Source organism: Cantharellus anzutake, assembly GCF_015039405.1.
Source record: "Cantharellus anzutake strain C23 chromosome Unknown EI90scaffold_4, whole genome shotgun sequence".
NCBI classification, from domain to species: Eukaryota; Fungi; Basidiomycota; class Agaricomycetes; order Cantharellales; family Hydnaceae; genus Cantharellus; species Cantharellus anzutake.
Window position 1 is genome coordinate 431,564 of NW_024066954.1, and position 25,609 is coordinate 457,172.

At 49.0% G+C, this 25,609-nt stretch overlaps 7 protein-coding genes across 7 annotated transcripts; 5 read left to right on the top strand and 2 right to left on the bottom strand.

Annotated features, from left to right (window-relative positions):
• Positions 1 to 2,463: 2,463 nt before the first annotated feature.
• On the bottom strand, positions 2,464 to 4,924 carry EI90DRAFT_3116393 (uncharacterized protein; the record flags this gene model as incomplete). Its single annotated transcript, XM_039062891.1, has 5 exons — positions 2,464 to 3,060; positions 3,122 to 4,036; positions 4,087 to 4,364; positions 4,415 to 4,693; positions 4,753 to 4,924. The coding sequence occupies 5 exons, from the start codon at positions 4,922 to 4,924 to the stop codon at positions 2,464 to 2,466; spliced, it is 2,241 nt and encodes a 746-aa protein (XP_038922192.1).
• Positions 4,746 to 12,690, top strand: EI90DRAFT_1709729 (uncharacterized protein). Its single transcript, XM_039052049.1, has 12 exons — positions 4,746 to 5,274; positions 5,334 to 6,224; positions 6,286 to 6,741; positions 6,797 to 7,162; positions 7,215 to 7,328; positions 7,381 to 7,746; positions 7,795 to 7,964; positions 8,017 to 8,227; positions 8,283 to 8,519; positions 8,571 to 8,647; positions 8,697 to 8,823; positions 8,876 to 12,690. The coding sequence occupies exons 1-12, from the start codon at positions 4,858 to 4,860 to the stop codon at positions 12,572 to 12,574; spliced, it is 7,131 nt and encodes a 2,376-aa protein (XP_038922193.1). The 5' UTR covers positions 4,746 to 4,857; the 3' UTR covers positions 12,575 to 12,690.
• Positions 12,691 to 12,914: 224 nt separating this feature from the next.
• EI90DRAFT_2905299 (Isopropylmalate dehydrogenase-like domain-containing protein) lies at positions 12,915 to 14,151 on the top strand (the record flags this gene model as incomplete). Its single annotated transcript, XM_039054200.1, has 3 exons — positions 12,915 to 13,125; positions 13,173 to 13,719; positions 13,785 to 14,151. Coding segments are annotated over 3 exons (1,125 nt in total), but the record flags the coding sequence as incomplete, so codon positions are not given.
• Positions 14,152 to 14,269: 118 nt separating this feature from the next.
• EI90DRAFT_3150429 (uncharacterized protein) lies at positions 14,270 to 18,106 on the top strand. Its single transcript, XM_039065656.1, has 8 exons — positions 14,270 to 14,371; positions 14,424 to 15,210; positions 15,264 to 16,527; positions 16,579 to 16,670; positions 16,721 to 16,902; positions 16,962 to 17,172; positions 17,225 to 17,310; positions 17,362 to 18,106. Exons 1-8 carry the CDS (start codon positions 14,333 to 14,335, stop codon positions 17,617 to 17,619), a joined length of 2,919 nt encoding a protein of 972 aa, XP_038922195.1. The 5' UTR covers positions 14,270 to 14,332; the 3' UTR covers positions 17,620 to 18,106.
• A 437-nt stretch (positions 18,107 to 18,543) lies between these two features.
• On the top strand, positions 18,544 to 19,594 carry EI90DRAFT_3285453 (uncharacterized protein; the record flags this gene model as incomplete). Its single annotated transcript, XM_039066969.1, has 5 exons — positions 18,544 to 18,567; positions 18,631 to 18,807; positions 18,875 to 18,932; positions 18,988 to 19,349; positions 19,417 to 19,594. 4 exons carry the CDS (start codon positions 18,544 to 18,546, stop codon positions 19,098 to 19,100), a joined length of 372 nt encoding a protein of 123 aa, XP_038922196.1. The 3' UTR covers positions 19,101 to 19,349; positions 19,417 to 19,594.
• On the bottom strand, positions 19,300 to 21,331 carry EI90DRAFT_3033292 (uncharacterized protein). The gene is made up of 9 exons (XM_039058448.1): positions 21,176 to 21,331; positions 21,020 to 21,120; positions 20,772 to 20,962; positions 20,518 to 20,719; positions 20,274 to 20,464; positions 19,731 to 20,223; positions 19,652 to 19,676; positions 19,506 to 19,596; positions 19,300 to 19,453 (listed from the first exon to the last, which is right to left on the bottom strand). Exons 1-9 carry the CDS (start codon positions 21,269 to 21,271, stop codon positions 19,320 to 19,322), a joined length of 1,524 nt encoding a protein of 507 aa, XP_038922197.1. The 5' UTR covers positions 21,272 to 21,331; the 3' UTR covers positions 19,300 to 19,319.
• Positions 21,332 to 21,347: 16 nt separating this feature from the next.
• On the top strand, positions 21,348 to 25,576 carry EI90DRAFT_3150432 (DNase I-like protein). Its single transcript, XM_039065657.1, has 20 exons — positions 21,348 to 21,624; positions 21,686 to 22,164; positions 22,214 to 22,393; positions 22,447 to 22,513; positions 22,582 to 23,005; positions 23,057 to 23,271; positions 23,321 to 23,412; positions 23,464 to 23,540; positions 23,589 to 23,755; positions 23,803 to 23,812; positions 23,868 to 23,948; positions 24,003 to 24,087; positions 24,147 to 24,227; positions 24,278 to 24,468; positions 24,518 to 24,626; positions 24,681 to 24,819; positions 24,875 to 24,955; positions 25,010 to 25,162; positions 25,218 to 25,262; positions 25,311 to 25,576. The coding sequence occupies exons 1-20, from the start codon at positions 21,393 to 21,395 to the stop codon at positions 25,505 to 25,507; spliced, it is 3,105 nt and encodes a 1,034-aa protein (XP_038922198.1). The 5' UTR covers positions 21,348 to 21,392; the 3' UTR covers positions 25,508 to 25,576.
• Positions 25,577 to 25,609: the final 33 nt, after the last annotated feature.

Below are 25,609 nucleotides of genomic sequence, written 5' to 3' on the forward strand. Positions count from 1 at the left end.
TCTCCCGAGCCAGCCCCGCCACCCCTTCCCACTATACCTTCCCCTCTCACTCGACTCCTCTCCCCATCGCCCACAACACCTATTATTTCTCTCAAACGTTTGCGCTCACCGTCGCCTGCACCCTCTATTCCTTCGGACCTCCCCCAAACGATACGATCCTCTCCTAAACCTTTCTCTCGTGCTTCCTCTGCGGATCCAACCCTACCGACGACAGGAAGTGGAAACGGAGGAAAATACAGGATGAATCCCGCAACGAGGGAAAGGGCAAGGTCGCCTCAGCCTCCATCAAGGGGATCACCTGTCCCTAGGGGTCGGCGATCGACCCCTGGTCCGACCAGGCTTTTGAGAGCTTCGAGTCGTAAGAAAGAGCCGCCCAAGGTGAAGGAGTCTGAATGAGTGAACGCGGGGGGAAGGAGGGGGTTATTTCAGACTATTGGATTGTCGGAGTGTTGGAATGTACTGCTGGCTGTGATTAATGCTCGAGTGCCATCTACATCTCGAGGGAGAGGTTTAGGACGTTTTATTCGATACATTAAATTCGCGTTGTAAAATTTCCTGCATTGTATCATTGGGTGCTTTCCTCATCCTTCCTCTATCCTTCTCTCTTCTACACCATTCCCGTTTCGCTATCTCTCCATATATTTGGTACATCATTCACAGAAAATGCTTTCGTTTCCCCCTCGTTCTCATCCCCTCGTATCCCCTTTCCCCTACATAATCCAATTCCCCTTCCTTATCAATGATCCTCGCGCCTTGCGGATATATGGCCAGTTCCTACCACCTTTAATGCTTTGTGTTTTACTTTCGCTTTGTCTTCGTGTTTTCTCCTCTCCCCCTTCTCCAATTTGTCTCTTTGCTCCCTGATACGTGTTCATTACACTTTGTGCATACCCTCCTCCACTATTTTTCCCTTTGCGCCATAATACTAGTTCTTTCCTTCTTTCGATTCCTTCTACTCGATTCCGATCCCCCTACATGTCGTGGGCAGCATGTCTACGACATACAACAACCCCGGGGTGTATTGTCCCTCCTTTTTGTTGGTTGCTTTTTTCGCCCCTTTTATGCTACTTGCTTTATTCTGCATGGACCATTTGCCCCTTCGAGTTTTGACGGATCGGTTCCGCAAGCGCACACGCAGTGCCTAGCCCTGATGGATGTCTGATGATATGGCGCTCAATAGCCCATGCAAATGCATAATTTTGACCCCGCTTTCATGATGTGTGCCTTTGGTCGCATACGTGAAATCACGCTGCTTTGTGTTATTCCCTTTCTCTATAGTCTCGATATCGACGCTAGCCAGCAGTTTTCGCCCGCGAAGCCTGGGGGATGTAATATAATATTACGCCCGTCCACTTTGTCACGTCATCCGACTCGCCGCCCTCGTCACCCAACTAACGAGTACTCTGTGATATGACTATTGTATGCCCTGCGTAATCACAGAACATGCAGCCCCTCCGATATCATGCCTGCATTCGTGGAATACATTTGACCACTTGACCACTTAGCCTCTCAACTATGCATGCGGGGTTAATTGTGCCCTTACTTTTTTTTGAACTGTGTGTTGGACCTTCATCCATCACTCATTACGCATATCTTTATGGATTATATTCTACGTCCTTAACGATCAACGATATACGATTACGTTTGTGTAATACATCATATTCTGAATGCAGACTGCTATGACTCGGACCAAAACGTCAATTCGCAAACCGCTTCCCAAAGGAAAGTAGTCGAACGTGCAAGTACTAGCCGGTTCTGATTCCATATAAGTTCGAGGTATTATCGCCACATTCCCTGATTATGGATGTGTGCTGGGCTCAGGGTCTATGGGGATTGGAATCATTTTTTGAAGTGTTTGCCATCCACTGTTTGTGGTTACGTTACTGCACAGCAGACGTACTGGACTGAACTGGACGCTAGAAGCGATGATCACGTCTAGATCTTCTTGAAGTTTACATATGAGTCCAAACTGCATTGGTGATACTATCGTTGAGTGGGAAAGCGCACTGGCTTAAGCGGCGTCGCGTGTATGCACAAGGACGGATGGATGAAATCTTTGAGAGAACACACGTCATAGGTATGTATGAAAACAGCCCGAGATGGTGATGATTGTTGACCTTAACTGGGTTGGAAAATGTGTTATCAATAAGTGGAATGATATTGTGGGTTTAATGAGTCGGAGCTGGTGTGGGGATAGGGTGTTGTTGTGTAGATGTGCGTGTGAAGGGTAAGGAAATTATCGGAATAGAGCAAGTGATAGAATAGGATTTGCGCTTTGTCGGAATGGATAGGGTAGGGATGATGACTGGATAAGAAGGAACACAAGAACAGAAAACAAGCGAAAGCGAGACGAAGGAAAGAGGAAAGAGGTGTGGAAAAAGAACGGCTAAGGAAGGGGTAGCCTTCGTGCGCAGGGTTGATCACATCATCACATGCTGGTATGGGACAGCCCCCATTTTTTCCCTAAGCCATGATCATAGCAGGACCCATGTGTTGTACGGGACTGATTGACATTCCCCCGAATGTTTCATTCAAGTCTTCAGCACTCTTGGAGACGGTCATGTTCCGACCGAAAGGAGTATGGAAGGATATGCCTCCTTGTTCCACGACGCCTGGAGATGAGGCAGTACCATCTTCTCCACCATTTTGGTCTGGGCTGCGCGTTGCGGCAGCTTCGTCGTCGTCGTCCGAATCACCATCATCATCATCATCATCCCTAACGGCCACAGAACTCCATTGACGATATATACCGTCAATGTATTCATGGGATGATTCGAGGGTGTAGGGATCGAAGGGGAAGAATGTCGCGAGGTCATTCGAGACGATGTGTTCTCCGATGATAGACCGTTGCGTGCGAGGCGTAGTTGGAGTCGAGTTAAGAAGAGTTTTACCGCTAAGATTGGTCGCGGCCGAGTCTGAAGAAGCAAGGCTGCGTGTGGATTGTGAGGCTATAAGAAATTCAATGGACCTCTTGTTAACATTGATGATGGAATCGCAGTACATGAATCTTGTAATGCGTGCAACTTTGGCGAACTGCCTTACAACGTTGGGGGAGCACACCTGGAGAAAAGGCGATCGTAAGCATCATCGAAGGAGAAGAATGAAGACAGGGACAATGAACCTTCAATGGATTCAATTCAGACATGACCACTCGCTGGAGAATGTTGAGATCTGGAATCCACCGTTTGGGCGCAACGTCATCCGGATCTTCGACCTCCTCACCCTCGCCGCTCAGTGGCGCTTCAAGCAGGTCACGCCAACGAAAGCAGAAGATAAGGAACACAGCCTGTGCTACTGCATAAAATAGGCTGAAACGCGTTGCGTGGACCGGTCCATCTAGGTTTGCGTATGTGGCGAGCTCCTCTGATAAATGCCAACACATCAACTTCACAACTTGTTGTGTTTGAACAGAATCGACGAATTGTGCACGACTGACGAAGCTACCTATGTAACTTGCAGACGCTGTGCGAATAGTCGTCGCTTGCTCCTGATCAATGAGGGCTTTGATGGAAAGCGAGCCCAAAAAGTCGTTTGCGAAATCGTGGTCCAATGAAGAATACCAGAAGATCAAGAATTGTGTGTATCGCGACCTGAACGTTCTGAGGATAATCCGTTCGAAGATGGTTAGGAGGGCGCGGAACTGCGACCGTTTTAGAGAGCCATTTCCCTCTGCAATGGCGAGAGAAATTGGGTCAGAGCTTGTCGGTGGCGGGTTATCGTTTGAGGCAACAGCGTCCGGAGCATCATGCAGCGAGTTCAGATGTTCAAAAACAGTCTTCAGCATAGCATCCAATTTGGCTGCCTGAAGTTTAATGTCCTTTGGGTCCCGTTCAACTTCGGTGACCTCAGGTTCGGAGAATTCAGCGTCGGAAGATACGTCGCTTAATCCATTCAACCCTTCATCATCTTTATCACTATCATCATTTTCGCTGTCGCTGCAGGCGTCAATTTCTTTATCGAACGGATCGATCTCGAAAATTGGGTCCGCTTCTTCATCTTCCTCTTCGAGTTCTCCTAATTCGACTTGTATCTCAACCTGCGGGGACAGATTCAATAGCCAATAACATACATGAGACGCATACATACGTCTATCTGTACTGCACGGTCTATTATAGTTGCTAAAATCCCTTCGCTGAGTTCAGGGTAATATTGCGTGATTCTCAGAATGTTCCGGATGTACGTGATTTGACAGGCGACGGGCAATCGTTTGTGTGGGAAGTTGCGCAGTAGAATCGGTAATAGTTCATTACTGAGGGTCGGAATCAGTGAAAGAATGTGTTGAAGGAGTTCGTGTTGGCGATTGTAAATGTCACGTCGACGAAGTGGTTGCGAAGAATACTTTCCAAGAGGGTGCAGTCCAGATTCTGTGGAAGCATGGGTGCCCAATCCAATATAAGCAGAGAGACAGCCTTACGATATGTTAGTCCTGATATCGCTCGCTGCAAGATTTTGCTGCTGTATTCAGGTCTTGCGCTCACCAACACCCCACTGAACGCAATGTAGGACTTGACGAACGCAGGGTCCGCCATCACCCAAGGAAGACCCAAAATCGCCTCGACAAGGGAGTAATGGAAGCGATCTAATTGTGATACTACGTGTGTCAACGCGACCAAGAGATGGCGCAGATATGTGAAAGAATCTGGGTTGTGCAAAACGGAGTCTAGGCTGAAGCGGTCCAAAAGCTCTTGGTAATCTGTGGAATCACCCTATTAAACGCGATTAATGGCAGATACGAGCATAAGATGGGGTGACCTGCCTGCGCTTTTTTGCGAAAAGTCTCCTTGACGCTTGCAAGGAACATAGTTTTGCGATAATTCTCCCGCTGTTTCTCATCGCGCATGAGGGGAGATTTGCGCGATGAAGCGGGCCCTAAGTCCTCATCATTTTCCTGGCGCCTTCTTTTCCTTGGGTTCAGGGCATTCATTGCCGCTAAATTTTGTGGCCAAGCGCTCACGGCTCCCGATCACGTGCGCATGGGAGCATGACTGTGAGCCTTTCGTGTGGTTGCAAGCAAGTGGTTGGAAATTCTTCTTTAAATTCAGGTTATGCTCGCAGATGAGTTCTCAGGGGAGACCTAAAAGACCTTACGGTGGGCGTCCTCTTCGACCTAGACAATCTTCACACGCGTCCAGCGATGGCCGACCAGTGCCAGATCATCCTGGCCATGCCTCCTACTACACTTCTTCTGCTGAGGAAAGCATGATTCGAGGGGGCTCTAGTAATGCATATGTGCCATATCGCGATGTCTCGGCAGGTGCAGGGGAATTGATTTCGGTAGGCCTCATACCCAATACACCAGCTCATAGGACCTGCGGATTAACACGCCGAGCTAGTCACTGATCGAGGAGGAGCCAGGTTTCTTCCCTTCGGCCGATTCTGTTCATCCTCTTGTTGCAAGCCCTACCCAATTGTCTGAAGCAACTACACGGGAAGTCATGATGCCTCCTGAAACGGATCCTTTATTTCCATCAACAGTATTCGAATCCCCTAAGCCGTTAACGTCCAAGTCTTTGACATCAAGTAGTTCTCCCCCCCCATCCCGCCCGTCCTCTCGTGCTTCCGGTGCCCGTCAAGTTGCAGCTTCCCCTCCTGCGAAGGATCCGAGGGCTCTTTGGGGGCAGCTCCGTAACGCGGTTCTTCCTTCCTTCCCAACACCGGCTCGTCAACTAACCAATGAGTATTCGCCTCCCCCTTTCCGCCCTTCCACTCCGTCCTCTATCGCATCTTCACAGAAACCCTCCCGATTTCCTAAGCTTAGGAATACAGTCGAACAACTCCGAAAGACTGATATTGAGTCAGAAATTGAGTTGGCCTGCAGTACAATACGGTCGGCAGTTGCTTCAGATCCGGGAGTGTGGGGATTGCAGCGTAGCGCCGATGCTGATCATTCTCACAGTTCCAGTAGTGGCGGTAACTCTGGACTTGCGAGAATTGGAAGGGGCTTGAGGCGGGTGCCGTCAACTGGATCGGTGGCCACCGCTACAACGAAGAAACGGACTCAGTTTTCTGGGTTCTTCCAGTTGCAATCAACTCTTTCTCACTTCTCATCTCTTCCGGCTTTTTCTTACACCCTTCCTCGGCAGACAGAGGTCCTTGCTGTGCTACTGTTGCCCTTCCACTGGAGATCCAAGGGCAACCGAAGAGTGAGTTCCGAAGAGGCGTGTTCTCGTGCTGTGGATGTGTTTCAAATGATCTTGACCAATTGGAAGTCGGACGCAATTGAGGTTTGTTACTTATTTAGGTGGGATTTCCATCGCGCACGCTCTTAATCTTGTCCGGGATCAGGGAGAGGTTGAAAGAATCTTGTGGTGCCTCAAAGCACTTGCCTTCAATCACTCGGAGCAGCCAGTGTCGTCGATATCTATGCACTTGATGGCTTCAGTCACTACGTTGCTGCACAATCCACCAGCCCTGAGGCCACACGTGCCTCCAATCATACAACAAACGATCTTGCAGCACCTTATTTTGTTTCAACGCACCGTAATGTCATCTCAGCAGCCGCTCGAGTTGTCCAATATTGCTCGCCAGGTAACAGATCTAATACACCATGTCCAAGGTGGTGGATTTGCTCTCACAGATGAGGAGAGTTTGGTATCTGAATACAACCTTGTCCTCGACCATCGGCTAAGCGCCGAAGAAAGAGATCTTGCAAATTCATATATGTTCAGTGAGGCAGTCACGCGGCTCCTGCGGGTGGCAAACATGAACACCCAGGCATGGATTTTAAATCAGCTTTTGGATGTAAGATTCATTGTTCTCTCTTTGAACGCCAACTTCGTGCTCATCAACTTTGCAGTCTTACTGGCATGCCCCTGGTACTCTCGGCCGTTCAGTTATTGCGCCCATCGCTCTGAGAAGGCTGAGTGCTTTCACGGAATTCGCTGTTGACCGTCTGGGTGACGATAAGCTCGCAGAGCAAAATCCAGATTCACACGAAACTGCCCGACTGATCCTTGGTGTTCTCCGCTCTCGGATCATACCCGAAAGTTCCGCCTTATTTGAATCTAATCCACTGTGCATGTCTCATGCAGTATGCGTAGTCCTCGGATTGCTTAAACATCGATCTACTCGTGACGACGCACACAGCATCATTGATGAATGGAGAGTAAGCGAAATGGGGGCGACTTGGCGCGATGCCCTGGAGCACGAGCTCAAGTCAATGGTAGTGCCTTCTGCATTTCCCCTTAAACAAATGGATTTGATAAATGTTGCAGGCTGCGAGGGACGAACCGAAGCGGCTTTACTCCAACATCAAGAGTGTGTTTGAAGGTACTTCCGGCCACTGCAGAAGATATCTCCTGTCGGTCGTGCTACCGTATCTATTTGACGTGAGTCAGACCAATACCCACTACCACCACCGCATGCCTGAACATGACTCAGAGACTTGTTGCTGCGCCAATTTCACCGTCGACACCTTTTACTACTCTGCTTAATTCTATTGCCCAAGCCTATCCGCAGATTTTCTACAAGCCTTTGTTTGACTGTGCGAGAACAAACAAGGATTTGACTGTAGTGGCGCAGATCCGGATACTTGTCGCATTGTCCGACCACATACCTGATCTCTTTGTCCGGAACGCGGAGATGATGACGGTAGCGCTTTTGAGCAACGTTGGTGCGACTGTGGGGAAAGGAAAAGCACGAGCGGGCAACACTCAATGGGGTAAAGCACGGATTGGACAGTGCGTTCTGATGACCGAACTCCTCACGAAGCTTCATACCCTCACGCCGAAGGTACCTAATCTGGAGGTATGTGCGCAATTCTATCTTATTTACCAACACGCTGATTGTGCGCAGGCTTCCGTTTTTGACGTGCCACCTTCGGACGACTTCTTCGTTCAACTCGAGAATAAAATTGCAGTTCTTCTGAATGCTAAGGAACAGACAAGTATGATTCCTTTCTCCCAGCGCATCCTCCTTTGTCAATTGTTCCTGAAAATACGATCATACTCCCCCTCCACAAGACGGTAAGCAATTCCTGTTGCAGCAAACCTAAGTCCTGCTAACCAGTGGTCATAGTGCGCTCTGGTTACCTACTGTGGTCAACTGGGCCGCTCAGTGTGATATCGGTACAATGTCCACTCCAGTCCCTCACCCTGGGGACGATTCATTCGAGCACAGTGAAGAGGGCCTTCTTGTTGATGAGGATGTAATCGAGGAAGCAGATTTCACCTTGTCAAAAGTAGGGATGATATACACGTCTAGCTTTGCGCCCAGTAGGGTGTCCCAAGTTCGTGAGCCAGAAGCATTTCCCCCAACGGCTTGCACTTATTCCTTTCTTGTAGACGACGAGTGCGCTTGTCCTGCATGCTCTTGACTTCGCAGCAATGGACAAAGTGAATGCGTCAAATCTGCAGGAACGCGAATTTGTCAGAAATAACTTTCCTCGGAGCGTTAAAGCTGCCTCGTTGCCGTTGCTCGTCGCAATGTATAGTCAGCTGCGGGAGCATGATTTCCGTAGAATCCTGCCTTCGATCTGGCTCTCAGGTCTTGAAAATCCTGATTCGCGTCTCGTAGCTTCTGTAAGCATGCTGTTTGTGTTCCGAGATTAACTAGGAATGACGCAGTTCTAGGCCTGCTTTTTGTTCATGTTATGTGCCGAGAAGTTACCAACGCAAGCAAACCGTTTGATGGAAGATGACTTACACAGGTGAATATTACGCTCTATTGCCAAAGCCATCTTACGGATCTCCTATCAGCGACGTCATCGATGTCAGACATCGTGCACTTCAGAAGCTGTCAATATTATACAGTTGGCGCCATCAAATTTTAGCCCAAGTACCCGGTCATACAGACCATCGGCTTTTCAGGGTGGCTGCTAAACCTGTTTGTGGCAAGTTTACCTCGCTTTGTTTTGTTGACTTATTGTTTCCTCCAGCTTCCCTTCGTAGCAACTGACATGGGCAGTCAGAAATGGGCATCTAATCAAGCACCGGAGGATGCTCTTGTCCTGCTTGGTGCATCCCTTCCAGGAGAAATAAGACGTAGGCTTCTTGAATTGGATTGGATCAGAACTGCCAAGGAAAAAGAGGAGGAGCGGTTAATCAAATGGCATCAACTTCCTCTCTCGATCCTTCCTAAGGTTACTTTCGATGTTGCGGAACATCAACAGAACAATGCTCCTGCAACGCCCCAGTCGCCAATGCCCACTGGGCCTGGGGCCAGTGGACTTTTGCGGAGGAAGTCGAGCATTGGATATTCGGCTGTCCGCCGCAGGGCGGTTCTAGTGCCATCAATTGTGCAAACCATCTCAAAGCTTACGAGTTTATCCGAAGATCACGATCTTTTCGTTTCAGTCACAGCGCAACAGCTCCTGTTTTCTGCACTGATAGATGATCCTTCAACCATATGCCGCCCCTCAATCGAGGCACTCAATGATCCCTTCAGCACGTCCTCTGACACTGCCAGTGCCTTAAGCGCCTATCTACATATTCAAACGCACCTTCCTCCCCTTCTTTCACACCATATTTTGAATCATTTGGCTGGACACGTCAAGAACCTTCTAAGGAACTCCGACTCTCCGAACAAACTTCCGCGCGTTGCCTCCGTCATGCCTCTTGTCTCTCGATTAGCATCCACGGTTAGCGATTTGACATTCCGAGACATGAAGCGAAATAAGGCCGAAGCTTTATTACTCCCCACGTTTTCCCTGTGGCTTTCGGACATCACCCATATCAGCTCGCTCAGGTCACAATCGCAATCTTCGCAACCGCGAAATGGGCAAGATGATGAAGAGTTCATTCCGGATGTGGTCACATTCCGAATTGCACAGAACATGTTTTTATACCGTCATATCCTTCGCCACCAGAAAGATATACAACTGATACGAAGACAGTTCTCCGTGTTGCAACTTCCGTCCGCCCGATACACCCTTCCTCTACGTCCAGTCGACTTCGTTCCCACAGCGAGAGAGGATCCGTCTTCAACCACCGGTACCGTGCCTCACTTGTCTCTCACCCTTTCCCGCTCGTATCTCTTGGTTACTCTGGAAATTCTTCGTTCCATCAGTCGAAGTTCTACTGACATGTCTGAGGTATCAAAGTTCATCGATGGAATCAACCTTGTTATGGTGGTTCATGGAGATGACCTTGGAATTGTGAGCCATTCTTTGATGGCTTATATGACTGCGAGTACTCGCTTTTGGCGACTTTTCGCCACACATTCTGGCTTTGGCATGATAATGCCAGCCATCCTTAAGGTCTACTGCGAAAGATGGCATCACACTGGGATTCGCGCGGCCATTGAGTACACCATCCAACGCTTCTACGCTCTTCACGAAAAGGCGTTCATTTTCCAAACTCTGGATGCTTTTTCAAGGATGTTAATGTCACCAACCCTGACTTCCAGCAAAGAAGCGTTTGCGAACCAGGTGTTTCCTCTATTCGTCTCGCTACATACTGTACAACAGGGTCGCACCTTTGATGCCGCTGGTATCCACGGCTCGAACGTTGGCCAGGAACGCGAAGCAGTGCTGACACTCTTGAATGAGAGTCCTGAGGTGCTCCTCCTTCCTTCGAAATCACAAGGGGTGGACCCCACCAATGAAGTCGTCCTTTCTACTTTCTCAAATCTCGTCGAGAAATGGAAGGGACGCCGATTCCCCTTCGAGGATCTCATTCGTCTGATACTGACTATCATTGCGCATGCACCAACCGCTAAACGCGCAGAAGGCTTCCTACGGATACTTCGATGTTGGGCCGTTAATCTTTATGCGGACTCCACGAGCACTCGGACCCTACTCCAACAAGGTATAGAAGCCCTAGGTGGGACCCTATTCGGGAAAGTTGGCAGAAGACCCAGGGCTCAAGATGCGCCCAATACGAGCGACAGCCCGTATCGAGACGAAGCACAGCAAGACGAACAGTCGATATCCACTTCCCCCGCCGATCCCAACGTTTTACGCCAGGAGTACATCGTCCTGGTCATCAGGTTCAGTAGCGCTGGTGGGATGTTGAGCACTCACACTTTGCGCGCCACTTTCGAGCTTGTACAGTATGTAGTCAGAGATCAAGGAGTAAGAGCGGGGACTTTGGCGACGGATTTTGTGCAGCAAATGACGAAACGAATGCTGGCCAAGGATGCGAGACTTCCCCCAAAACAAGTTATACCATTCCTCACGGAGATTGGGATCTTATTTCGAGAACTTGACTCCGTAGTTGACCTCTCGAGCGTCATCGACGCAGTGACATCACTGATCAAGGACGGCTCTTTCTCCTCTGACAGAGAATTTGTTCAAACCGTGGTTTCACAGTTTTGTCGACAGGCCTTGGAAGCCTGCGTTCTTGCAGCAGGTGAGAGGCGTCTCCTTGATTACGCCCCAAGACAGTCCATCGTGTCGCTTCTCGTTGCGGCTGCGACGCTGCCGGATTCTATTGTTATTTCGATGATCGAACAGCAACCACCTACGCCGGCCTTCCTGGCTTGCATCATGTTACCCTTTTGCTTTAGAGTCCAGTTTCAGGGCGTCACACCAGGCCGAGGTTGGATTCGACTGTTAGCTTACGTCATGGACGGGTACAATCGCATGCCGAGCATGAATGTGGAGATGAACAGGAGCAACACACTGGGAGGCTCGATTGAGAAGGCCGAAAAGGGTCAAAACCCCGGTTCAAATGTGAATCCTCGTGAGCGGTCCGCACGGGCGATGGTTGTTTTACAGATTATCAAAGTTATCGTCGTTCGAATGAGTGTCGACTCTCAGTACATTGTCCACGGTTTATGGTCACGGATAGCGAGCTTCATCCGGCGTCTCCTAATGGAAGGGAGCATCAGCTTTGTATTATTTTTATCTCGAGCGAAGACCCCGCATGCGTCCAGGTCCACCAGCCCTTTCTCACCAGACATTGTGGAGTCAAAGCGTGTCTCTTTCTCGTCCTCCGATATCCATGGCGAATCAAACGTTTCTCATACTCTGCAACAAATCCGAGCGAGTGATTGCATCCTTTCTTCAATGCTGGAATTCATCACGCTTTACCGCTCACCACTCACCCTCCAACTGCGACCTTGGGCTCAGGGACTCTTTGCTGAGCTCGAGTCATCCAAGCAGTCACTCGGGTTTCCGAGCCCATCCCCTTCCAGTCCTGGTTCTAGAAGGGTATCTTCCGTGTTCTCAAAAGTCCGACCACGCAGCACGCAGTCTCCTGATATCTCGCCGCAACCAACATCTCATGACCTTCCATCGATTTTGGCAATGTATTCAGAAGATGATCTCCGGCAAGCCGGGTACACATTACCTCGATCAAGGTCCGCCTCGCCGTCTCATGTGGGCGCTTCCCGAAACATTGTGCATCTGGGCCCAGTCACGGCTCGGCGTGTAAATTCTGAGGGTAGCTCAGAGGATCACGCAGCATTTGTTGATCGAATTGTTTCGGCGGACCTCCTCCAGAGTGCAGTCAAGAAGATACACGTAGCTCAAGCCTGGTTCGGATTTGGTAATGAGGACGTGATTGTTCATGCCTGGACGAGGGGAGTTGCTTTAGAACGAATTGCGGAAGAGACGAAAGGTTTTATGCGCGAGTACCAGGACGTTTTCAGTCGTTCTGTTCGCGATTCCTACGTCGAGGTGCTGCCAGTATAATTTATGGCAGTATTTATGGAGTGTTTATCATTATGCATTCGGCGATAGCCTGTACATTTATTCATTTCATGCCGTTATGTGTTACATAAGTTGAAGTCCGACGCTGCCTATGATCCGTGGAGATGATCGGACGATGTCGTCGGCCGAAAAGTTGACATTTCTCACGCCTAAAATCGATACTACTTTGGCTTTGCGGGCCTATTCAGCACCCGCTTTGAATTCGACCCTCATTTGAACGCTTGATAAAAAATTGGAGAGGACTCGCTCGATGCTTTCAGAAAAACAGTTGTGCCCCTTCTACTCAACCGATCGGAGCATTGTCTAATAGTCTAGTCCCAGGTTTAAAGTGGCCGTTCTGCCAGGAGACGGGATTGGTCCAGAAGTCATTGCGCAAGCTGTCCGAGTCCTTCAGCAGGCGATCTCGAAGGCGCCAGGAATCCAAGTATCCATCGAATCATATGACTTTGGTGGCATCGCGATCGACAAGCACGGCAACCCGCTACCCGAAAACACACTTAAGGCATGCAAAGAAGCTCATGGGATATTGATGGGTAAGGCAGTTTTTGTCATATCGATGATATTCTAATCTCCCTCCCAGGCTCCGTTGGTGGACCTAAATGGGGGGTGGGTAGCAAAGTTCGACCTGAGCAAGGCTTGCTCCGACTTCGAAAAGAGCTGGGGGTATATGCTAATGTCCGACCGTGCACCTTCGCATCGGAATCATTGGTTTCATCTTCTCCTCTGAAACCTGAAGTTGCGAAAGGCACAAATATAACCATCGTGCGGGAGCTCATTGGGGGTGTGTATTTTGGACGACGGCAGGAAGTGGAAGCGTCAATAAAGGCTGATGAAGCGGAAGCTTGGGATGTCATGGCTTATTCGATCGGGGAGATAAAGCGAATCACACGAGTTGCAGCAAAAATCGCCCTTGCCTCGAACCCTCCCGTGCCATTACACTCTGTCGACAAGGCTAATGTGCTTGCAACCTCAAGGCTTTGGAGGAGAGTTGTGACGGAGACAGTCAAGGAGGAATTTCCTCAGCTCGAGCTGAATCATCACTTCGTAGACTCCGCTGCAATGTTCATCGTCGCCAATCCGCAAAAATTAAACGGCGTCGTCGTAACGGAAAATTTATTTGGAGACATGTAAGTCCCAGGACTATTTTCTTTAAGCTTCTCCAAGAATGATACCGACCCAAGATTTTCTTTAGTTTGTCTGATCAAGCCAGTGTTATTCCTGGGTCCCTTGGGCTCCTACCTTCAGCATCTTTGGCGGGATTCCCGACTTCGTCGACACCCTGTGCTGGTTTATATGAGCCTATTCATGGTTCGGCCCCAGACATTGCTGGCCAAGGCATTGCTAATCCAATTGGGACTATCCTTAGCGGCGCTATGCTTTTAAGGTACTCCCTTGGATTGCCCGAGCAAGCTGACGCAGTCGAGGCGGCAGTCAGAATCGCCTTGGATGAAAAAGATAAGGGAGGGCTGCATCTTCGAACGAGAGATCTAGGGGGTCAGATTGGGACTGTCGAAATTGGTGACAGAATCGTCGAAGTGTTGGGGAAACTATTACAGTAGAATGAACAACAACTTGGATTTCGTGTAAAGTACTCTCCAGGCAGGACTCCAGCCTTTGTACACTAGTATAATGAAAACATCGTGTTTATTTGTTGTGTGTTGCTTACATCGGAGACGTGTTGTCGGGACGCGTTCCTGACTCGTATCCGTGCCAAGGTTGGCATCTGACACCTGAGGGTGGATGCCCTCAATTGTTCAGACGTCATGGAGGACGAAGCAGGTATGTTTTATTTATGCATAGTAAAAGGTGTAGTGCTAAACTCTAGACGCAGGTCAATACATACGGGCGACGGACACGTAATGTAGTCCCAATATTTACGCCAATAATGAGCGGAGAGGAGAATGGTGACTCCAAGGATAGTGTTGGTGCTCAAGATGATGCGATGTCAGATGGCAGTCTCGATATCCTCGAGAACTCAACAAAGGCACGCTTTCGTAAACGAGCGAGGTTGTCATCTAGGTCGCGTGTAGGCTCAATCAAGGGGTCTAGGACACTCGAGCGACCTCAGAAAAAATCTGTCTCCGCATCCCATTCTAAGTGTAAGGCCGTTTCAGCACGGAGTGTTGTAGACAATTCAGATTCGCGTTCTCCAGTCACCAGGTCAAATTTAGCGTCCAATCGCTCCAATTGCTCCACTGACGTGGGGCGATCAGTCTCAAACTCGAGAAAATGGTCTCCTGGGCTTCGGATACCTCTTGGAAGCATTAGGCCGCCAAATACTCCCTCACGAAAGCTTATTCCCAACATTAATTGTGTTCCCGAGTCGCTTGCCTTCTCTGATGAAATACCCGAGTCGCATGCCAGTATCGCGAAGAAGCTAGCCAAAGCTGCGCCGGCGCTGAAGGCGTGGAGAGAACGGAATGAACGAGCCACCCCAATCAAATCAAGTCCTGCCGTCCAAAAGCAAGCAACACTGAAGCCTGCATCTCGCAAGGCCGCTCCCCGTATCAGTCCTAGATTATCGATTCCCAAGGGGAAGGGGCTCGCTCCCTCGCATACCCAATGCAAAGCGTCTCTAAAGATTGAGATCATTGAATTAGACAGTGGTGGGGAGACAGGTACCACCACCCCGCTGATCAAGTAGACAACATAAATGCTAACACTACAACAGTGGATATAGAAATACGTCAACGCAAGCCTGTGGTCAAATCTCTAGGCAAAGCACGGATGATCGTGGTATCTGATGACGAAAGTGACGAGAAACATGGGCCTCCCAATGGGACTCGACCAACGGTTAGCGACGAAGAGTCTTTCGACGCTGACCAGCTGAATATGCCCTGGAATGCAGCGGTTCCAGGCGTCCCTATGTGGGGTAGCGTGCCGAAGGGGGGAAAATGCGCCCTGAAGGGGTCTGAAAAAACGTCTATTCCTCCAGCGCCACCACGCAACTATCAAGTGCCCAGGCCCATCCCATCGATCCCCAATGCTTCCCTGGCACAACCTCCACGACCCCCGCATACTATAACGTGTCAAATCCCAGGCAATCCACCACCAAATTGCTTGAAGCCCGATTTCCCGCCAACACCCGCGGATGATCATTTCTTAACTCGACGTTACGAAGAAGTCACCGCAAAGTTGTTGATGAAAGTTCCAGAAATAATTCGCTTGAAATTCTTGCAAACCCGAGATCCACGACTGCTCTTCTCGCACGTAGAATCCCAAAATCAAAAAAAGATCTTAACGGACTGGCTGGAGGCAAATTACTTCATTCCCACTTCCCCCGATACTGTTGTTCGCTCGTATTCGGCTCGTGACTCATCTGAGACTTTGGGACATCATGAGCCAAGCACGGCAATGCCTCATCCGTCTATTTCGCAGTCTAAATTGGACATAATCTCCATTTCTAGCGATGGAGATGATAATGAGAGAGATGTTAATGGTGCAGACGAGATTGCGACACACATACCCAAGGGTTTAATAGATGAACTCAGTGGATTATTGTCGTCAGATAGTGGCAACCTTTTGCCCCTGATTCAGGACTTCGCTGATGTTGATCACAATCGCACTCGGGACGCTCTTTCTCCTTCACTATTGGAGCTATTGAGGATATGTGGTCAGGAGGAACCATTAGATTTTGAGTCTTTCGTTGCAACATTCCCCTTCGACAAGGATATCCAAAACCTTGTTTCCGTGGATATGCATGTTCACGACGTGGATTTGAATTTTCGCAAAGTTGGAGAAGCCAGCTTCAGCGAAGTTTACAGAGTTGGCAATGTGGTGCTGAAGATCATCCCAATCACTTCGACGCTTGATTCTGGTCGCAGGGGAGATCTTCGGCGTTGCCCAAACATATCAGCCGTTGAGGATGTGTTACGGGAGGTTCGGGCTACCGAGAGAGTAGGCGTTTCCCACCCTGGTTTTACACGACTACTGAAGTAAGTCCTCCCATTCTTTGAGTCTGCGCGTCACTGAAGGGAATTATTTAGGACATTCCTGGTGCGTGGCCATTACCCTGAACTGCTGCTCGACGAATGGGATGCGTATGACGAACGAAAAGGTTCTGAAAATCATAGCCCTGGTAAGTTCTGAGAATTTGGAGGAATCATTCTGACTTCACCGTCCCTGGAGAGTTCCTGCCAGCGGACCAGGAATATGTGGTTATCGTGCTGCCACATGGCGGTCCGGATTTGGAGACTGTAGCTCTGACCGCTCAACGAAGCAAAAGGAGGTGTACTTGGCGCCAATGCGCCAATATTTTCTGGCAAGTCTGTGAGGCGCTGGCAGCCGCGGAAGAATTCATGGGATTTGAGGTTCGTTCGAGTGCCGCCTTTCCCATGTTACTCGATCGACGTGCCCTCATCCAAACCAGCACCGAGATTTGCACTGGGGCCAAATTCTCATCGAGGAGAGAAATCAAATGAAATCTAGGAGGAATCTTCCTTTCAATGATCCCTCATTTCAAGGGCTTAAAGCCACCATAATCGACTTCGGCCTGTCACGAATGAGTATTGCACAGATGGATAAAGTATCACACACCTCCCATTACGTTGAATTCGATGATGTAATCTTCAAGGGCAAAGGTAAGTAAGCTCAGCCTGTTTTTCAGGACAAACACCCTTACGGTATAAACAGGCGATTACCAATTCGAAGTATATCGCATGATGAAAAGGCACAATAGTAACGACTGGGAGAAATATTCACCACTCACAAATGTGATGGTACGGATGGCTATTCATTGGGTTCTTCAATTATCTGACTATGTGCTTCAGTGGCTTCACTATTTGTCCCTAAAGATATTTCGTGCTTTCAATCTCAAAGAGCCTGCCCCTGTAAGGAAGGGTTCCTCCGAGAGAGATTGTTGGGATTGCCTTGTTGAAGTCGAAAGGTACCTTGATGCGGCGGTGTCTCACTTACGAGACTCTGGGCACAGAAGGAAGAAACTTTCAAAGACACAAGTGGCTGTGGAGACGCCTGCGTCAGCATCCGACGTGTTCAGTTGGGGAAAGACCCGAGGATGGGTGTGGTAACACGGATATGGCATAGGGTCACCGTAGAGCGTCACGTCTACTCATTAGTTCAAGACAATAGCGGCCAGTACGAAGGCTCCCACAACGGCAGTCCTTCACACCCACCCGGGGCCTGAGATAGCTCTGGTTACACTTGGACGAACACACTCCCCGAAAGCACAGGGGGGTCCACTGGGCCAATGCTTTGAGGACCTGCTGAAAAAAAACATGACACGCTGTTGCAATCGATATCGAGTGGACCAGATAACTTGTCAATTGGCATCGAGAAGCCAAAGAGCAATTTAAACATCAGCCAGTCATTCCTAGCATGCAGGCCATAAACAGTATTGTCGTAGAGAAAAGTCTCATACAGTATGTGCAACTGAATGTTGGACATAACCAATCAGAGGATGGAATGTCAGAGTGCTCTGCAGTAGAACCGTTCTGCTCCATCATACACAGGTTGTGCATTTATTGTATCGGAGGTCTGTACGAGGTTGGATGGGACCTAAATCAAGCAAGGAATTTGATGTGCAGAGAGCGTTAAGATCAATGAACAAAGGTTGAAGAGTTAAGTTTTTTGGGAATAATCAGAGGCCGGGGCATCCGCAGTAATGCAAGCCTGCACTCGGCACCCCATTTCGCCAGCCGCATATACTCGAGATGCTATGTTACAAACGATGGTTCCATCCAGTTCTCGATGTGGGCGATAACACAAGGTGCGCCATTACATCCGAAACCGACCATCCAATCTCGCAAAGCAGCTGGAAGCATTTCTGAATTGAAAACCACAGGATACTTGGGATCCTATGGCATCCTTACTGCTTCTTGAGACAACACGCATTATTTGGGTTTGTGAGACTGATCACATGACCATTGAATAATCTTCAAACCATAGGATCCCAGCCTCCACTAAAGTAGAGCGGCTGCAGTGCGTGAATCATCATGTCCTTTGGCCGTACATCTACCGTAAGTGCTTCTAGCGTTACAGTCCCTTCCTGACTTAATTGGGAGCCCATGCTTTACCGTTAGTCAGCTCTTCCCCCTGGCGCAAACCGAATCCTCTTTGTGAAGAATTTGAATTATAGTATCACTGGGGATGATCTCTACGATCTTTTCGGTCGTTACGGGTCAATACGGCAAATCCGAATTGGGAACGAAGCTAAGACTAAGGGCACGGCGTTTGTTGTATTTGACGATGTGATGGATGTGAGTCTCTTCCTTGGTGGTGATAGTGCTTCTGTTAAGAAACGCACCGTTTTTCGTTCGTTATCAGGCAAAAAATGCTCTAGACCATTTGAACGGGTTTCATCTTCAGGAGCGGTACATTGTTGGTGAGTTCTGAATATGTTGCCTGTCATCTTGGATGCGCTCACAAGCACTGGTCAGTGCTGTATCATATGCCTGGCCGACAGGACGCAGCTGCTGCCAAAGATCTCGCTCGACGAGAAGAAGAGCTGGCGGCTCTCAAGAAAGCGCATAATATACCGGATGAAGACTGATCTGTTATCTTGCCTATTGTACCTTGTACCACATTTAGCCTAATCCAAGCAGTTGCGAATGATTTGGTTTCCCAGTGCTGAATGTGGCATGTCATTAAGGTCAGTGGCATCACGTTCACGTTGTCCCGTCCGCCATATGACGAAGTCGAGAGCAAGAATTGAAGTCTTAGTTCACCAATGTGATACAAAATAGTACTAAGTACAAAGCTAGCGTTATCCTCAAATAATTCCCTGCTTTTTGAGGTCTTCGTACGTTTTCCGGTTGTAAACATTTCCATCGTCGTCCTCAAGTTCCTCCATTGTTTCTTGCTGAAAGATTTCTTGGCGTCCTTCTTGCTTTAATTTTTCGGCGACTGGTTTGACTTCGGTCAACATCGAAAGAAAAGGAAGGTAAGCGCCACCTACGAGCCAGTGCATCTTCAATCCTCGTGATTTCGTGGAAGTGTTTTGTGTTCGGAAGCCCGAGGGCACGCATGCCAAATGCGTGCCGCGACTCCTGCAATCATCGGTGTCTTTTAGCAAACGTGTGCATGCAGGCTGGGGAATCTCACCTGAAAGTGCCGCTCAAAGTTCTTTCTGCACAGGATATTCAAAGCTAGCCCTAATCCCGATGCTGGAGTAGTGACATACCTCCCCATATACACTGCATCCGAACATATCTCGCACCGGTACTCCACGCCTAGCCCATGCAGCTTATACAACCAGTAAGGGATCGGCTTCCCATCCCATCCTAGCGGAAGTTTCAAAGGGTTATAGATTTTCTCTTCCTCTTCTTCCTCCTCGTTGGCATTATCCGTGGTGGTGTTTGTGACGGGAACAGGCTTCTTGGTCGGTGCCTCCTGCTCTAACTCCCTTTCTCGTGCAGTCAGGGAGAATCGGCGCTCCACGTTCGCTTTTGTGTCCACAATTACATTTGCGAGGCCTTCAAGCAGAGGCTGAATTAATGCGGTAAGCCGGGCGGCGGGGTAGAACCTCGATGATGACCGGTCGGGTGTGTCCGGATTTTTGCCGTTTGTTGCTTTATCCCGCGATGCATTAGATTCCGCCCGCTCAACAGCCTTGATATGCTTTTTCGACTTCAGATGTGCATCGTAAACCGTCTGCTTTGAGTACATCTTTTGACCTGCATTGATGTTAGAACTTTCGACCTGGAACAGAGTTCTGTAAACTTACACGCGGAGCACCTTACGCCTTCTCCTTGACCTTCAGGTCCGGATGTATCATCTCCCCAACCTGTTATCTGCCCTTGTTGCCATAACTTCTCAAATTCCTCCTCAGCATCGGCCTGCTCGCGATCAACATCCAATAACGGTTTTGTTCGTTTGGTGAACGAAAGGAGATATGAATGGAGGGAAAAGAGGTACCTGAGGAAAATCCCGACATTAGCAAATGATATTTGGGGCTAGGCGAGACTCACAGCTCGTAATCTTTTTGGCCCCGAATATTTGCTGGCAAGTCATTGTGCAGCGAACCGCCTTTGGACGCGGCAAGAAGATCCAAATACTGAATGTAGGAGACCCGCTTGCCAATATGTTTTATGTTCACATACTGGGTGTGGTTGGTGTAGAGATCAAGGTACCTTCCATAAGACTCCTCCCCCGAAAACAGGAGCCCAATTGCTGCAATGAGGCGTCAGGAAGGGGTCACCATAACATCATTGACGAGACTCACGATCTTCCTCATCCTCGTCCATTTCATCAGCTCTGAAAATAGCTTCCACTTCTATAACGAAGGGGTCTGCTGGGGTGTCAGGATACTTGCTATGGAATTCTTTGATCCTGTTCAACCGGATATAGAACTCAGAAAGCTCCTCGGCGGGGTCAGACGGCTTTGAGACGAGTTCCTGTTCTCTCCGACGCGCGCTAAGGTCCCACAACAGATCAGAGACTCAAAGCGCTGAAGAAGCTGGCAAGATGAACCTATCTACATCTGCATATGAACTAGAGAGGGTAGACATGCGTTCAGCGACGCGCTCTAAGACATGTTTGGCGCGATGCTCGTTTGCTAATCGTACATCATGCTTGGAGAAAGGTGGAACAGTCAGTTAAGTCCCGAATTCGGCAGGAATGGCTCACTTGGCTAGTGGGCTGGGATAAAATAATGGCCAGAGCTTTCTCAAGACGCTCAACCTCTTCGTGAGTTTGTCGCTGGAGTTCGATAATGGAGTCCATGGACAAAGAACGCTCTACAATAAGGCTGTAAGACTGCAATATTCTGAACTAATATCCAAATGTATCCACGTGATCTCGGCGCTTTCGTCCCACGGAACATTCAGCGTTTCACTGGCTCCTCATGCATCTCCTCCTTCAGGAAGAACCAAGGGCGCTGTATCTGGTTACGTCTTCAGAGGATGAGCGCCTCGGCCTTCCACCAAGAGCCCTCATCTTCAAACCTATATCGAATCGGACATCATCCCAAATCATTGTAGAATTCCTGCCCAAGTGCGAGGTAGACCTTGGCAACCTTGTAAGATTGACGAATCGGTCTGTTCAGGGCTGCCTGGGGGTACTTAATATAGCTAATGGTTTGTCGCGGGAAACGTAACCCGCCTTGAACGCTACTCTGATCGGCTTGTGGGGAAATAGATATCTTCATTGCTGTCGTCACTTCAGTGAATTTCATTGGAAATCTCCGCCCTGGGACAGAGATTACAGAGAATGTGTCAAGGGTCCAGGATGTGCAATTCTTTTGCATCAATTCCTCAGCTTATGACGATCTGTCTCAAATATCGGATGTGCTCGCTAGCCCTACATTTACTGATTTCGGTGACTCGGGAAGCGCCTATTCGCAGCCTTCCATTCAGGCACCATCAGGCATACCTATTTATGAGCACCCTTGTGCACCTCTGGTCAAAATACTTTCTACCGGAACATTCTATTTTGCTGCTCGACCCCAATGGGATATCAGCACACGACTTGGTGTTCGATGCAGTCTTGATGGGAATGGCATGGACCGACAAGATGGCAGGTTCATTTGGAATGAGTACATCGCACAACCGCTGCTCGACTTCAGAGAGCGGCTAGATCACTCTGAACAAAGTGAATTGGACGCCTGCCAGTTCATCGTATGTGCGAAAATGAAATGCTGACCCGCATTACTCAAGTATTTTTTAGTTGCTCGTTATTCAAGGGTTTGTAGGTGTCTTTGATGTGCCTCTCCCTGCCCCTCCATCGCACGGCGCTCCGGTCATCGGGACAATCGCGCTTGTGTCTCGGCTGGGCTGGAAACGTGCCGGCACCAGGTTCAATACCAGGGGTGTTGATGACGATGGAAACTGCGCAAATTTTGTTGAGGTTTGATGCGCAATTTTGACTGCAGATTGTGACAGTGCCAACGGAAATTCTAGACCGAAACAATTTTCAGCACGAGTGACCATTCCTTCAGTTATGTGCAAGTTAGGGGCTCTATACCCTGTACGAAATTTTACCTGCCTCTTCCATGTTAGAAGGTGTCTTCTCAGCTGCGACGTGGCCTTTTTCAGTGTTTTGGGAACAACAAGGCTTCCAAACTTTCGGTCAAAAAATTCAAATCACTAAACCACAAATTGCTTCCCAACCAGCTTTTGACCGTCATTTCATGCAACTTGCCGAAGAATATAGCGCGGTCCACGCAATTAATCTACTAGGGACAAAGGAAAACGAAGCCATCCTTTCCGAAGCTTATGCGGCTCACATCCAAGCCGCGGCAAGGGCTCCAGAGTCTGCTACCCCTGGAAAAATTGGTATCACCCATTTCGATTTTCACCAATCCGTCCGAATAGGTGGCCATGATAGTGTGCGAGAAATACGGCGTCTTCCCGGCGTAAAGGACGGAATTGAGGATTACGGGTACACCGTTGTTGACTTAGCACTCAATGAGGTGATTCTGCGCCAAAAGGGCGTGTTTCGGACGAACTGCCTGGATTGGTAAATGCGCCAATACTATTACCTTTTCACACTCACCAAGTTCGCGTTAAGCTTGGATAGAACGAATTTTGTCGAAGATATTCTCTCCCGTTCAGTTCTCGAGAACTATCTTTTCAACTTCCGGAGCGACTGGGTAGCGTCGAATTCCCTCTGGTCGAATCATCGGGAGCTGTGGGCTGAAAATGGGGATGCGCTTTCGCGCATCTACGCTGGAACTGGAGCTCTTAACACCAGTTTTACGCGGAGCGGAAAAAGGACCCTTGCAGGTAAGCTTTTCCCTGCTTCTAACTACTTACGTTAATATGTTGTTGCCAGGGGTTCTTGCTGATGCTAGCAAAAGCGTGTCAAGAGCCTATATAAACAATTTCCAGGACAAGGCAAAGCAAACTGCTATTGACACGTTTCTGGTCCGTTTCCTGTGTTGCATAGGAGGCTAAAACACTTAATTTGGAAACCAGGGGAACCTTCCTCACCAAAAGCAAGTGACGGCATTCGACCCAATCCACGACACAGTCCAGGCTGCCCTTCTAGCGAGGTAATGCTCATGTTCTCGGCACGCTTCCAACGTTTACGCCCCTTCCAGAGTGTTCGAGTACTCGTCGACGAAGCTTACTACAATCTTCACAGGGACATGGAACTTGAATGGTCGAGTAGGCACGAGGTCCTACACTCCGCGGACTGTGACTAACTTTATTCCTCTCGACAAGACGGGATCTGAATCCCTCCTACGCTGGCTTTTTCCTCTTCCTAGTGAGTACCGGTACTACAATTCCGTTCTCATGCTGAATCCCAAAAAGACACTCCTGAGTTAGTGCGATCACTTGGCAATACCATGGGACTGCTGACATCGACGGCCGCATAGTCCAGATCTTTTTGTTATCGGGTTTCAGGAAATCGTGCCTCTGACTGCTCAGCAGATTCTCCAGACGGACCCTGAGAAGCTGTGCGTTTCTTCTCATGAATTATCTCGCATTAAATCACCAACTGCGCTTCACAGTAAACGCTGGGAAGCGATACTAATGGAAACTCTGATTCGTCGACCAGATAAGAAATCTGATTACTTCATTCTCAGAAGCGCCCAGGTACATCCATTCCTGCGCTTTTGGTTCCGTGGCGGTTTTGATGGCGACGTGATTCTCAGCTGGTTGGGACTGCACTCATTATCCTTGTTCGATCCGATTTAACTGGTGTCATACGCAACGTCGATGCTGCAACTAGAAAGGTGAAGGCTTCTCTGTTCCAGAGGTATCTTTGACACCAACATTTCGGTAGACTGGTCTTCGTGGGATGTCAGGAAACAAAGGCGCAGTGGCCATCCGTCTGCAGTTCCATGACACTAGCTTTTGCTTCATCACCGCACACCTTGCGGCGGGTCAGGCGAACTACGAGGAAAGAAACAGTGACTATCGAACCATCGCACATAGTTTGCACTTTCAAAGAGGGCGTACAATTGAATCACACGAGTACGGCCTGGTGCATTCATGAAAGTACCTTCAACTGATTGCCACTTAGCAACGTTATATGGCTGGCGGATACGAATTACCGCATCGACCTCGATAACGAGACGGTACGGGCACTTGTTGCTGCAGGCGATCTGCAGACTCTTTTGCTGTCGGACCAGGTTTGTCAACGTTATGTGGGCCTTTCATTAAGGCCTAACCAAGTCATCAAACAGTTAAAGCAAGCCATGGCTTCCAGGGCTGCCTTCACCGAGTATGAAGAAGGGCCCATTCTATTCGAGCCCACATACCGCTATAATGTTGGGACAGATCTGTATGATACGAGCGAGAAAATGCGCATCCCGGCTTGGACAGGTTAGATTTCAAGGAGTGGCCACTATAGTAGCACCTTGACTTATGGGTCTTCTAGACCGGATATTGTACCAAGGAACGAGCCTGGATCTGTCGGCATACTCGAAAGCCGATATTCGTAGCTCGGACCACCGTCCAGGTGACTCTTGACACCTAAGTGATATGCACTCGTCATAACTGAGTTCATATCCAGTGTTCGCCCTATTCCGTGCGGAGGTGCGCATTGTAGATACAGCAAAAAAGATGGGTATTTCCCAACAGCTCCTCGCGGACCTTTTGTCTAAAAATGACATTCAAACCCTGGAGTCCAACTTTACCCGTATTTCCGTCGGTTCGACACACTCATGTGTGCCCTTTCGTTTTCGTTACTCGAAATCAATGCTGATTATGTTTTCGACAAGTACCACCTCCTAGCTCAGACGTCGCCGCATGGTGGGAAGATGAAGGTATCGACGCCAGTATAATTTTTCTGGTGTCTACTAATGAACCCACAGATCACCCGAATGGGGTGTACGTAGACACCCGGCAAAACTTTCAATCAACCTCCAACCCATTCGATTCCTCTTCCAACTCCAATTCTTCGGACGATGAACTCTATAAAGATGCTCAGACAGAAACCTTTACTCAGCCTCGTAAAAAGCCCCCTCCACCCCCACGGCCAGCCAGATCTGCAATAGATTCCGCGCAATAGCATAGTGTACTTGTACTGTGTGTAATATCATATCGCCGAACATGTCCTTTGCTGTAATCCATACACAGGCGGTTCACCTCTCGTAGATGCTGCCTAACCAGC

Excerpts from the sequence above, each read along its gene's own strand:
- EI90DRAFT_1709729 (XM_039052049.1), top strand. The coding sequence starts at position 4,858 with ATGAAGCGGGCCCTAAGTCCTCATCATTTTCCTGGCGCCTTCTTTTCC. Across the intron at positions 7,965-8,016 it reads TACTCCCCCTCCACAAGACG|TGCGCTCTGGTTACCTACTG; the intron begins GTAAGCAATTCC and ends CAGTGGTCATAG. Across the intron at positions 8,520-8,570 it reads ATTCGCGTCTCGTAGCTTCT|GCCTGCTTTTTGTTCATGTT; the intron begins GTAAGCATGCTG and ends ACGCAGTTCTAG.
- EI90DRAFT_3150429 (XM_039065656.1), top strand. The coding sequence starts at position 14,333 with ATGCCCTCAATTGTTCAGACGTCATGGAGGACGAAGCAG. Across the intron at positions 14,372-14,423 it reads CGTCATGGAGGACGAAGCAG|GTCAATACATACGGGCGACG; the intron begins GTATGTTTTATT and ends CTCTAGACGCAG. Across the intron at positions 16,903-16,961 it reads AAGAATTCATGGGATTTGAG|CACCGAGATTTGCACTGGGG; the intron begins GTTCGTTCGAGT and ends CATCCAAACCAG.
- EI90DRAFT_3033292 (XM_039058448.1), bottom strand. The coding sequence starts at position 21,271 with ATGGACTCCATTATCGAACTCCAGCGACAAACTCACGAAGAGGTTGAG. Across the intron at positions 20,720-20,771 it reads GGACGAGGATGAGGAAGATC|CAATTGGGCTCCTGTTTTCG; the intron begins GTGAGTCTCGTC and ends GCCTCATTGCAG. Across the intron at positions 19,677-19,730 it reads GATGCAGTGTATATGGGGAG|AAAGAACTTTGAGCGGCACT; the intron begins GTATGTCACTAC and ends TATCCTGTGCAG.
- EI90DRAFT_3150432 (XM_039065657.1), top strand. The coding sequence starts at position 21,393 with ATGCATCTCCTCCTTCAGGAAGAACCAAGGGCGCTGTATCTGGTTACG. Across the intron at positions 23,541-23,588 it reads CAGGCTGCCCTTCTAGCGAG|AGTGTTCGAGTACTCGTCGA; the intron begins GTAATGCTCATG and ends CGCCCCTTCCAG. Across the intron at positions 24,469-24,517 it reads CGTACAATTGAATCACACGA|CAACGTTATATGGCTGGCGG; the intron begins GTACGGCCTGGT and ends ATTGCCACTTAG.